Here is an 11,384-nt window from a genome sequence, read left to right as displayed (position 1 = left end):
TCTGCGGTTGCCCGATAACTGCCTACGCTTTCTCTTTTTTTGTCTTTTATACCCGTCATTCAACGTCACCTGTGCCGATCACACACTTATCACAATATTTATAGAAGCGCTGACTCTGCAAACAATCCAGTTTCAGTTTCCATGAGAAATCAACAATGCACATTTTTTAACCCCTGGATGCCTGAATTTACATTTAACAAATGTACAGTACATGAAAACCATTCGGGGGATACATAAGTACATGAAAAAAATGAAAATAAAACATACAAAACACAGTATATACAGTGAAGATAATAAGTATTTGAACAACCTGCAATTTTGCAAGTTCTCCCACTTAGAAATCATGGAGGAGTCTGAAATTTTCATCGCTGGTGCATGTCCACTGTGAGAGAGATAATCTAAAAAGAAAAATCCAGAAATCACAATGCATGATTTTTAAAAATTTATTTATGTGATACAGCTGAAAAGCAAATAAGTATTTGAACGCCTGTCTATCACCTGGTATTCTGACCGTGAAAGACCTGTTAGTCCGCCTATTAAAACTCCACATACGATCCATGTTTTATCCTGAATCAGATGCGCTTGTTTGAGGTCGATAACAGCGTAAAGACACCTGTCCACCCCAAACAATCAGTAAGACTCAAACTTGTAGCATGGTCAAGACCAAAGAGCCGTCCAAAACACCAGAGACAAAATTGTCCACCTTCACAAGGCTGGAAAGGGCTACAGAGCAATTGCCAAGCAGCTTGGTGAAAATAGGTCCACTTTTGGAGCAATCATTAAAAAATATAAGAAGCTAAACATCATGGTCAATCTCAATCGGAGTGGATTCCCATGTAAGATATCACCTCGTGAGGTCTCAATGATCCTACGAAAGGTGAGGAATCAGCCCAGAACTAACGACAGGAGTTGGTCAATGACCTGAAAAGAGCTGGGACCACCGTTTCCAAGGTTACTGTTGGTAATACACTAATGCCCCTTTCCCACTGAAACTAGTGGGTCAACGTGCGTTTTTTCCAAGCCGATGCAACCCACTAGCAATTGGCATTTGGCACCTTTCCCATTGACAAAAAAAAAAGCCAAGTCTTTTTTTTTTTTCACCCGTCTAACCCCCCACCCCTCCTCAGCCGTGCGTAAGGTTACGTGACGTCACCACGCTAAGATCAACGTCGACAAGTGCGACCGAATTCATTCAGTTCAAGGAAGTAAACAATGCAGAGCATTATGGAAGCCTTCTTTCCGTTTGTGTTCTCTGTTTTCATGCGTTTTACGGCCCTCAAAATGGTCGAAATGCGGCAAAGGATCAACACTCTGCTTGTGCTGAGGCAACGTAGCCGACGTGAATTCTTCTTCTTCTACTAGCTTTGTAGTTAGCATCGTCGTAACTACGGTTGTGGGGCGTGTTAAATGGGAGGCGACTGGCATGTTGTTATGACGCATCACGTAAGAGCCAACGTCACCACGTAGATTAGGGTGTTGACTGTTGACCCGGGGGTTTTGCTTTCACACTGCATGACGATCAGAGCCGAGGTGATTTTAACGCGGGTCGCTTGGCGGGTTGATTGACACGGGTCGAGGCGGGTCGCTGCACCTTTCCCACTTCCACCAAAAGACGATTGTTAGTGGGTTGACACGGGTTTTTTGGCCAGTGGGAAAGGGGTATAAGTGGTTTGAAATCATGGATGGCATGGAAGGTACCCTGCTTAAACCAGTCCATGTCAAGGCCTTTATGTAGTTTGCCTATGACCATTTGGATGATGCAGAGGAGTCATGGGAGCAAGTTTTGTTGTCAGATGAGCGTAAAATAAACTTTTTTAGTCATAATTCCACTAACTGTGTTTGGAGAAAGAAGAATGATGAGTACTATCTCAAGAACACCATCCCTACTATGAAGCATGGGGGTGGTAGCATCATGCTTTGGGGGTGTTTTTTTGCTCATGGGACAAGACGAGTGCACTGTATTAAAGAGAGGATGATTGGGGCCCTGTATTGTGAGTTTTTCGGAAAAACCGCCTTCCTTCAGTCAAAGCATTGAAGATGGGTCATGCCTGGGTCTTCCAACATGACAATGATCTGAAGCACACAGCCAGGAAAACCGAGGACAGGCAACTGTACCAAATATTAACATTCATTTCTCAGGTGTTCAAATACTTAATTGCAGCTGTATCACACAAATAAATCGATAAAAAATCATACATTGTGATTTCTATTTTTTTTATTTTTTTTTTTTTAAGAATATCTCTCCCACAGTGGACATGCACCTATGAGGAAAATTTCAGACCCCTCCATGATTTCTTAGTGGGAAAACTTGCAAAATAGCAGGGTGTTCAAATACTTATTTTCTTCACTGTAAATCAAATCAAATATACTAAAAACTGGAAAAACTAAAGTAAACAGGGGAAATTTATTAACGAATTTCTCCTGTTTTATTTAATAATTGAAAATTAAATATATATAATTTAATTAATTTTCTATTTTTATTTCTAATTCACTTAATTTTTTAAAAAAGATTTTATTTTAAATTTGACATTTTTTCATTTTTAGCTGCATTTTTAAAAATTTTCTATTTGTAGTAAAAAAAAAAAAAAAAAAAAAAAAATCAAATTTTTCATGTAATTATGTATCCCTCAATGTTTTATGTATATTTTCTAACTCTTTGGCTTATTTCAATTCACAGCAGAAGTGTGATTGGATGCCATCTTTGATGTCTGTCATCATCAACAGCACTGAAACGTAAATTTCATCAGTGGATTAAGCCCTTGATTTTGTGGTATTTTCTCCACCACTGTTTCGTAATTTATTTGCACATTTTGAACACTATACTTGTGTATGTGCTGTAATATTTATGATTTTAAAGAAGTTGAAGATAAAGGACTTGACTTCAACCTGCAATTTACTTGACTTCACAGCATTTTCCTGTCACATCAAAGCACCAAAGAAGCACCTAAAAGACAAGCGCTTCGTGTTTTTTGTGTCAAATCTCTTATTAGATCAAATAAAAAGCTGAAAGGAAGTCAGGGGGAAAAAAAGCAACATTCATGTAGGGACGATTGTCAGAAAGTTTTCAGCACAGTGGCTTGTGGGTTTTTTCTCATTTCCATCTTTGTGACATTTCAAGTGCTGGCAAGAGTACTGATGCGATAGCAAAACTGTCGACTGGTCAAGTTTTGACAACTTTTCCACTCATCTGACTCCAGTGCGGTTCGATACAGTGTGTTACATAATACAGTCGTGAGTTCATGTCATGAAAAGTGAAATAAAAATACTGTATATTGCACTTTTTTTAATGCTTCGCATGACTGCCACACAGTTTTGGTGTGCAGCATCATTAAAACACATTAAAAAATGCAAATCAACATTTGTTCTCTTTGACGATTATACTTGCTAATTGCGTTTTTCAGTGTTGCTTAGAAACAACTTTTTTGACACGCATAAACAAGATGATGGCAGCATTGCGTCATTTTCAAATTGAAATCTCCAAAGTTTGAATCCATTTTGAATGCATTTTTAATAAATGAACCCATGATATGCTGTCAATAATGGTAAAAGGAAGAATCACATTTGTTCCTCTGGTGAATGAAGAGTCAATTTTTTTCATGTGATGGATTTGCTATGTAAATAATCCAAAACTACTAACTGACTATCAAATTACTCGAAACACTATTTTGATAATTGATTATTTTGCCTTAAGGAAGACTGTGTTTCCAATTAGGACCAGCGCTGCGTTTCCATGAGGACCAGCGCACACCCGCACAGTGTCTTGAAATCATCAAACAATCTTCTGATTGCCTGCAGATGGATTAAACCACGTTTCTGTTTCCAGCAACTGCGTGAAGGATGAATAGTAACAAGGTAATGAATCCATTTGTGGCTAAACAATAGCATGTGACGGTTAGCAACCGTGTGGCTTAGTGCGGCTAAACCCTCCCCACCCAACCCCACCCTCCACCCTGACGAGTTTGGTTGGGAGGGGCAGCGTCACGCCAGCGAGCAAAAACGGGCTTAATGTTTATTCTATATATCCTGGTAGCCTGCCTTTTTTTCCCCCTCCTCAGACAAAACTTTTTGACTCTTTTGTTGCTCTGCCATCTTTGCAGAATTCGCGCGAAAGCGTTTGCATCAACATCCGTCTTTATAATGAATGGAGAAAGGAGGAAGTGATGTATGTTGTAAAGCAGTTAGCAAATTTGTAGTTTTTTTGTGTGGCAGGGTTCCTGCCACCTCCTCAAAGTTAATCAGTGCCAGTGAAAGCGATACAGACACTCTCAAAATATAAAAGAGGTGTCATTCCTCTAGTTGTCAGTTGACATATCATCACAGATGTGATGAAAATATTTCATAAAGGTTGAAAGTTACCTAGTATTGCTTTAACTCAATCACTGTCATTAACGACGTCCAATTCATTTCATTGTTAAATTGCTAAAAATTGTCCAAATTATCTTTTTTTTTTTTTTTTTTTAAATTATCTTTCTTTTTTATTTTAATTATCTTTCTTTTTTATTTTAAAAATTTATGGACATTTGTAAAATGTATTCTTAAAAAAAACATAAAACACAAAATGTTGCCTTTTATTTGTTTTAATCCTGAAAACGTTTTTATAACAGTCTATTTACAATTTTTTTAAAATTAAAAAACAAACAAAAAAAGGGAATTAGCAGTGGGGTTTTTATTGAACAAAAAAAAGTTATATTTTTAAAATTTTATTGATCATTTTGTACTAAAAAATGGGGTAAAAGCACAATGCTTTCATATTTTTGTACTTCTACAATTAAAAAAATATATATATTTGAGCAAGAAACCTTTACAGGCCACATAAAACAATGTTACAGGCTGAATCCGGGCCTTGAGTTTGACACCTGCTGCATAGCTCATTAAAACGAGCAAGTGTGTGCCACGACACACTACAGGCATAAGGCTGTGCACGCATGCCCTACACTGGCTAACTCGTAGTATAGAGGGAAAACGGGCACCAATAAGTTTTTTCAATTAATTACTCAGCCCTGATATAAATGCACAAATTTTACTTCTCTTAATTAGAGTTGCACCAATAAGATTTATTGGCTCCAAATACCAATACCTGACTGTGTGTTACGTCTACTGGTGAAACTCAAAGAAATTCAGGGTGGAAGGGTGACAAGCGCTCCTTTTTTACAGCGTTGTGCGTAGCTGGCCGCCATCTTGCGAATGTCGACCAGTGGTTGGAAATTAAATCTCAAAGGGTACATATTGCACAGCATCAGCGCATTATTACTTAGTATTCCACGACAGGGCCGTTACCGGGAGGGGGACAGTGGTGAGCAGTGCCCACCCACGGACACGCTTTGCCCACCCAAAGAACTGGATGTAGTACTAACGGCAGTCTGGGCAAGGCAAGGCAAGGCAAGACAAATTTATTTATATAGCACCATTCAACACAAGGCAATTCAAAGTGCTTTACATCACATGAAGGTAATAAAAATCACATTAAAATCAATAGAACGTAAAAACAAAGACAATCGAAATAGGAAATAAAATTATACATAAAAATCGCATTTAATCACGAATAGAATAAAAAAAAATAATAATAAAAAATAAAACATACTACTACTACTGCTAATAATTGAAATCAGCAATGGAGATAAGCACAAGAGGAATAGAAAGAAAATAGATTTACATATATAGACAGTTATGGATATGCAGTGTTAAACAAAAGCGTTTTTAGCCCTGATTTAAAGGAGCTAACAGTTTGAGCATACTTCAGACCTTCAGGGAACTTGTTCCAGAGGTGAGGAGCATAATAACTAAATGCTGCCTCACCCTGCTTGGTTCTTGTTCTTGGAACATACAAGAGACCGGTTCCAGAAGACCTTAGGGGTCTAGATGTTTCATTGGACCATTTACTAACGGCATTCTGGGCACCACATATTGTATCCCACTCATATAGGACTGATGTGTTTTAAGTTTTAACCTTTGCGTTGTGACCTCCTCTTTCACCTTAAATTAATAAATAAATAAATTAATTAATTAAACGAATGGTTTTGTTCCTCGGGGGCGCTACACACATTTACACATTTAAAAAATTTTTTTTTTTTTTTACATTTTATCAAAGTTTTTATCAGGGTTCACATGGCTGTTGAGTTTGGTGAGTTTTGAAGTATTCTGAGGTGCTCAAAGTAGGGCTCAAAGTGTTGGCGGGACAAAGAATGACTGCTAGGGGGCGCTACATACTGTATTTGGAATTTGTCTGTACCCGGTATCAAAGATTGCATCTGTCTTGACCTGCCTGCCGATTTTGGTGCATTTTGAAGCATTCTAAGGGGGTCAAATTTAGCTCAAAGGGGCTGCGGAACAAAGAATAACTATTATAATAATAATAATAATAAAACCGAGGAACCACAATAGGTTACCTAAAAAAAACATTGTCACCTGCATGTCCATACTGTTCAGTTATGGATGCGTTCTAAGTCAAATCAAATCAAATCAACTTTTATTTGTTTAGACCAAATCACAACAGTTATCTCAAGGAGAAAGCAAAACATGTTTTAAGGTGCAGTAGCCCTACGCTGGATTTCGACCTACTTGAGCATTGTAGCTTTTTTTTTTTGCCCCACCAGGTAAGACTAATGCCCACTCACATCTGGCATCCTGGCAACACCAATGCTCCATGATATCCATGACTTTTTTTTTAGTGCCGTATCGGAATCGGTTCAATACTACCATCAATTCCTAGCTAACAAGAAAGAGTCATCACTCAATATTATGTAGTTGTGCTTTATTTTGAAAGATTGTAAGATGGTGGACTGATTACGGAGTTCTGTCCTTCTGTTTGTTTACATCATGATCTATGGAAAAAAAAGAAAAAAAATGAGAATGATTTCAACTCAGTTTTGAACGTTAGCCTCATCACCCACCGAGTCCATCCATTCGTTGTAGGCGGAAACACGGGTGAAGACTGTGGGTTTCCTGATAGCGTTGCATCCGTAGCCGGACACGAAGCTGGCGATGCCGTGTACGTAGTATTTTCCGTTCACCAGGCAGTTGAGTGGACCGCCAGAGTCTCCCTGAGGAGAAATACAAGCGTTAGAATTACTGCATTTTTCTGTCGCTCCAGAATATAAGTTGTACAAGCCTAAAATTGCATACTGACGAAGAAAAAAAGATGTTTAAGTTGTTCTCCAGGTTAAAAATCATTTTAATGTGGAAATATATTAAATAAAATGCAAGACGTAGACGTTTCAGCTTGAAAGGCTAGTTCAAACAATATTGTGAGTTATGTAGGAACTGAGTACAGAGACACAGGGCTTTATTCCCACAGGCTGTTCTTGTGTCTCATACACCACATGACACCAAGAAACAGTTAACTCTATACAACAGTGGGTCATTATCGAACACTACCCTCAGTTACATTGCCATAACAAATTACCCATCAACCTTTACGGGTGGAACAGTATAATAAGAACAGTCACTACAAACAGTTGCTACAATAAGAATAAGTAGAACAACAGGCTGACTAGGTGACTATAAGTGCCTCATGCCTCCCAGCATGCATTGCAGCGTCAGGGATACAGATAATTTTCCAAGTTTGTGCCCTGTGTTAATTATTTCTTCAGTTACTGTTGCGGTTGTTTCCTTACTTGCTAGCTATACTATTTTGTTTGTTGTTATGTAATAATTTTTTTAGTATGACACTTTTACTGTGCATGACTTTCGAGTTAATGACATGCAATTACTTGTCATTGCTGAAGTGAATTTAAGCCTCTTCTTTGGTTTAAAAAAATTAAAGTGCAAACTGTCCCTCACTGTCTCCTGAGTGCCACAATGTAAAACTAACATGTCATTTAGCTCAAGCCATCACTTTACCTTTTAACTATGAAAAAAACTGTGACTTACTGTAAAAATACAGTACTTTTAAAGTTTTTGTTCAAAATCTCAATGTCGACTCACGTTGCATCCAGACTCAGATGAACCACCAGCGCACACCATGGTGGTCTTGATGCTGCCTCCCCACCAGCTGGGGCTGGTGCAGGTCTTGTGGTCCACCAGGGGAAGGAAGGCCTGCTTCAATTGCGCGGACAGGTTTCCACCAGCTATTTAACAAAACTGGTGAGCGAGGGAAGCAAAATAGAAACGAGCGGGTGTATGGACAGATGACTCACTGGATGTGAGTCCCCAACCGGTGATGTAGCAGTGGTTCTTGTGGGGCAGAATCTGTCCGGAGGGGGGAAGGGAGCCAAGTTGCACATGAGAGTTGAGGGAGGCCTCGCCGGACAGACGCAGCATGGCGATGTCGTAGCTGTGATCAAGACACTCTCCTGTAGTATTCACTAAACTCAATCACTGTCGTCAACGGCGTAGATGTCCAAGTCAATTGAACTGGGAGGGTTGGCAGCAATCACTTGCTTTTTATAGCTTATGTGAAATTTTTGATGGTCATGATTTCTTTCAGTTCAACTGATTCCAATCCATTCGAACTGGTGGGTGGCAGCCAACGCTGCCAACCCTCTGACTTCGAGTTTGACACCTGTGATTTAGACAGTTAACGAAGCTGAACTCTACGGCATATATTCTTTATGCTCTCTGCAAAATGACTAATGTTACAGCAGCTTACTGAGCCACTAGCATTAGTCATACGGCAGAAACAGTTTCTTTTGTGTTTGTGTCTGCATGACTTTATTATTGTGCCTGTGAGACTTTTCGATTTTTGAAAGCAATAAAAATAAACATGTAGTGTAAATCTATCCTTACCCGCCAGCCACGTTGTTGGGATTCCATCTCGGGTGGATGTAAACGCGGCTGACGCTCATGACCTGCTCTCTGCCGCTGTTCCTGTTCAGGTCGTGCTCACCCAGAACCACACGCCATGTCCTTTGGCTACAAGTGACGAGCATGATTCAACATTAAGTGATTTTTTTATTGGACAGGAATTGCATATAAAAAAGAAGAAGAAAAAAAAAGAAAACAAAAGAAAAAATAAAATAACCTATGAAATTTACGGTAAAATACCGGCAGCTGTGGTTGCCACAATTTTACCATTATAAAAAGTAAAACCGTAAAGTAAACAAGTAAAAATTGTATAGTGTTTTGGTACGTGTACGCTTTACGGTAGATTTTCATAGATTTCAAAATTTAAAAAAAACAACTGAAAATCACGGTAGAAAAAAACAATGTTCTAATTGTTTTTTCATATGGATTGTGATCCATATGGAACAGGTCTTAATGGTGGTGACTTTTCTTGTCCTTCCCCTTCTCCAACTCTAACCATCAATATGGTAGTTGAGCGTGCTGTCTACTAAGCTATGAAGGCTAGTTAGAGCAAGAGCTGTGCGTATAGAAGGTTGGGAAAATCTTACTCTCTGAGAACTGAAAAGAGCATGATGACGCCTAATGCTATTAGCTCAACAGTGAGCATGCTTGGCTGCCACAGTGATGATGTGGGTAAAACCCCATCCGGAGAGGCTGATATCACCTCTATCCATCAGACTGGTTCTACACACTTTTTACAGTTGTTTGCTGCAAAACAACAACCGTTTTATTTTTCCAAACACAACTGCCAGTATTTTGTGTTCATAAAAACATATAAAACAAAACGACACAATAAAATAAACCTGGTACCGGTCCACGCAGTGAGCGGCAGTCATGACCCAGCCTCTTTCAACCAGAGTTCCTCCACATGTGTGGTGAAACCTGGAGCCAGATTTGTACTGAAGGGAAATCTAATAAGAAGAACATGCAATATTTAAATATACAGCCCCTCCTTTGCAAAATTAGTCCCTTTCATTTAAAAATAACTTACTTGCCAGGGCCAGGAGTTCTCCCGGGCCACTTCACCTCCCACCACCCTCTCCAAACTGTCCTCCAAGTACCTGGGCTGGGGCTCCAGCTCAGCCAGCACTGGTGGAAAAAGATAACACAGGAGACATTTCAGTTTTAGTTGAAAGAAAGCGCCAGAATAATGCACTGCACTCCGTTTAGCTTCACTAAGCTTCAAATGAGTGACAAGGTGACAGCGAGTAGCCTGATGGAGAGGAAGAGGATCAATAATGAACATTTCCATATTGTGTGTGCGCGTGTGAGTGTTTCGTTTTCTTACCCAGAGCTGCCAGAGTTGTCAAGACCAAAAACCTCAGCATGTCTGCGAAGCGTCACCAACGTTTCTGAAGAGTCACAGACGTTTTCAGCTTCTTTTATGCCTCAGCCAAACCTTCGCTGTTCGTGTTTTTACTGTTGACGTGTGCGCGTTGTCCAGTCATGCAGCTGTCGAGTGTCCCACCGTTTGTTATCATATTCGCTGACTGTATCAGTGCATGGTCATGAGTCACGTGGCTGTTTAAATAAATGAGGAATGGAAAATATCTGGGGAAATTTTGATTACGGTTTTGTTTGTACAGTACATGTGTGAAATAAAACGATCAATTTGTGATTAAAGAGTTGTTTTGACATTAAATTGAAAAAGAGGCATTACAGTTTTTCCACAAAGGTTTTTTGCCAAGCTTTGGTCAAAATACTGTACTTTTGGGTGAATTAGTAGACCCGTGCACTGTAAAAAACAACCTATAGAATTTACACTATAAAATTGCGGTAACAATTTACACTCAGTTTGACAGTGTAAAGTTTAGCCTATTTTACTGAGTAAATATTACTTAAATGCGTCAACAATAATATACTCATATAATTTGGGTAAGGTTTATTTAACCTTTGAAACAGATTACATCACTTAATACCTACTAAAATTGAGTATTATTTACTCATGATTGTAGTGTATTTGTATTGTATATTTTACTGAATGTTTTTTCATAGACTTCAAAAATCTATTGACCTGACACTTCGTCATTCTTTGCGTCACGCCTGATCAGAGGGGGCCGAGTTTCATTTAGTAATAGCCGAAGACGGCACACGCTCATGTCGGATTTAAGCTTGGACTTACTTACGATTGGATTTAACTACGAAAACTGTACCGCATACAAACAAGAAGGATTGTCTCAGGAGTGATTTGTTCGAGGATTCAACGTAAATGTTATATTTTTCGTACCATGCATGCGAGATTGAAGCATTTATTCGCAGGAATTTTATTCTTTGTTGACACATGGAACTGACTAGCCTCAAGTTGGCAATATTTACGCAAAATAAATGCTATCTGCACGGTTTCTTCGCTTTTAACCAAGAATCGAGACTGTTTTACATCCATATCTATGAAGAATTCGGGGATTTAAGCATTTATTCACAAGAATTTTCACCCCAAAACCTCCTTTTACGCCAGGCGGCCGCTAACTTCATTCGCTAACATAGTAGCATGGTACTTCGTCAATATTCGTAAAAGAAATGCTAACTGTATGGTTTCTTTGCTTTTAACCAAGAACTGAGACTGTTTAAAGTCCATATCTATGAAGAATTTGGGGATTTAAGCA

The 11,384-nt window shown here is 38.9% G+C and overlaps 1 protein-coding gene across 2 annotated transcripts; it reads right to left on the bottom strand.

Annotated features, from left to right (window-relative positions):
* Nucleotides 1-6,677: 6,677 nt before the first annotated feature.
* LOC130921743 (elastase-1-like) lies at nucleotides 6,678-10,466 on the bottom strand. Of its 2 annotated transcripts, XM_057845982.1 has the most exons (8): nucleotides 10,070-10,463; nucleotides 9,773-9,870; nucleotides 9,592-9,692; nucleotides 8,725-8,850; nucleotides 8,136-8,272; nucleotides 7,924-8,066; nucleotides 6,891-7,040; nucleotides 6,678-6,821 (listed from the first exon to the last, which is right to left on the bottom strand). In XM_057845982.1, exons 1-8 carry the CDS (start codon nucleotides 10,107-10,109, stop codon nucleotides 6,810-6,812), a joined length of 807 nt encoding a protein of 268 aa, XP_057701965.1. In that variant the 5' UTR covers nucleotides 10,110-10,463; the 3' UTR covers nucleotides 6,678-6,809. The 2 variants fall into 2 exon arrangements, with proteins under 2 accessions (XP_057701965.1, XP_057701964.1); XM_057845981.1 differs by having other exon boundaries at nucleotides 9,773-10,466.
* Between the last annotated feature and the right edge of the window lie 918 nt (nucleotides 10,467-11,384).

Source organism: Corythoichthys intestinalis, chromosome 9 (genome assembly GCF_030265065.1).
Source record: "Corythoichthys intestinalis isolate RoL2023-P3 chromosome 9, ASM3026506v1, whole genome shotgun sequence".
Classification (NCBI taxonomy): Eukaryota; Metazoa; Chordata; class Actinopteri; order Syngnathiformes; family Syngnathidae; genus Corythoichthys; species Corythoichthys intestinalis.
The sequence above is the reverse complement of the archived record's forward strand: the minus strand, read 5'-3'. Positions and strand labels throughout refer to the sequence as shown.

What these genes read in the sequence shown, in the direction of transcription:
- LOC130921743 (XM_057845981.1), bottom strand. Translation starts at nt 10,033, where the DNA reads ATGGAAATGTTCATTATTGATCCTCTTCCTCTCCATCAGGCTACTCGC. An exon ending in AGAACTCCTGGCCCTGGCAA is followed by an intron (nt 9,693 to 9,772) that starts GTAAGTTATTTT and finishes TCTTCTTATTAG; the next exon opens with ATTTCCCTTCAGTACAAATC. An exon ending in CATCTGAGTCTGGATGCAAC is followed by an intron (nt 7,041 to 7,923) that starts GTGAGTCGACAT and finishes ATTTCTCCTCAG; the next exon opens with GGAGACTCTGGCGGTCCACT.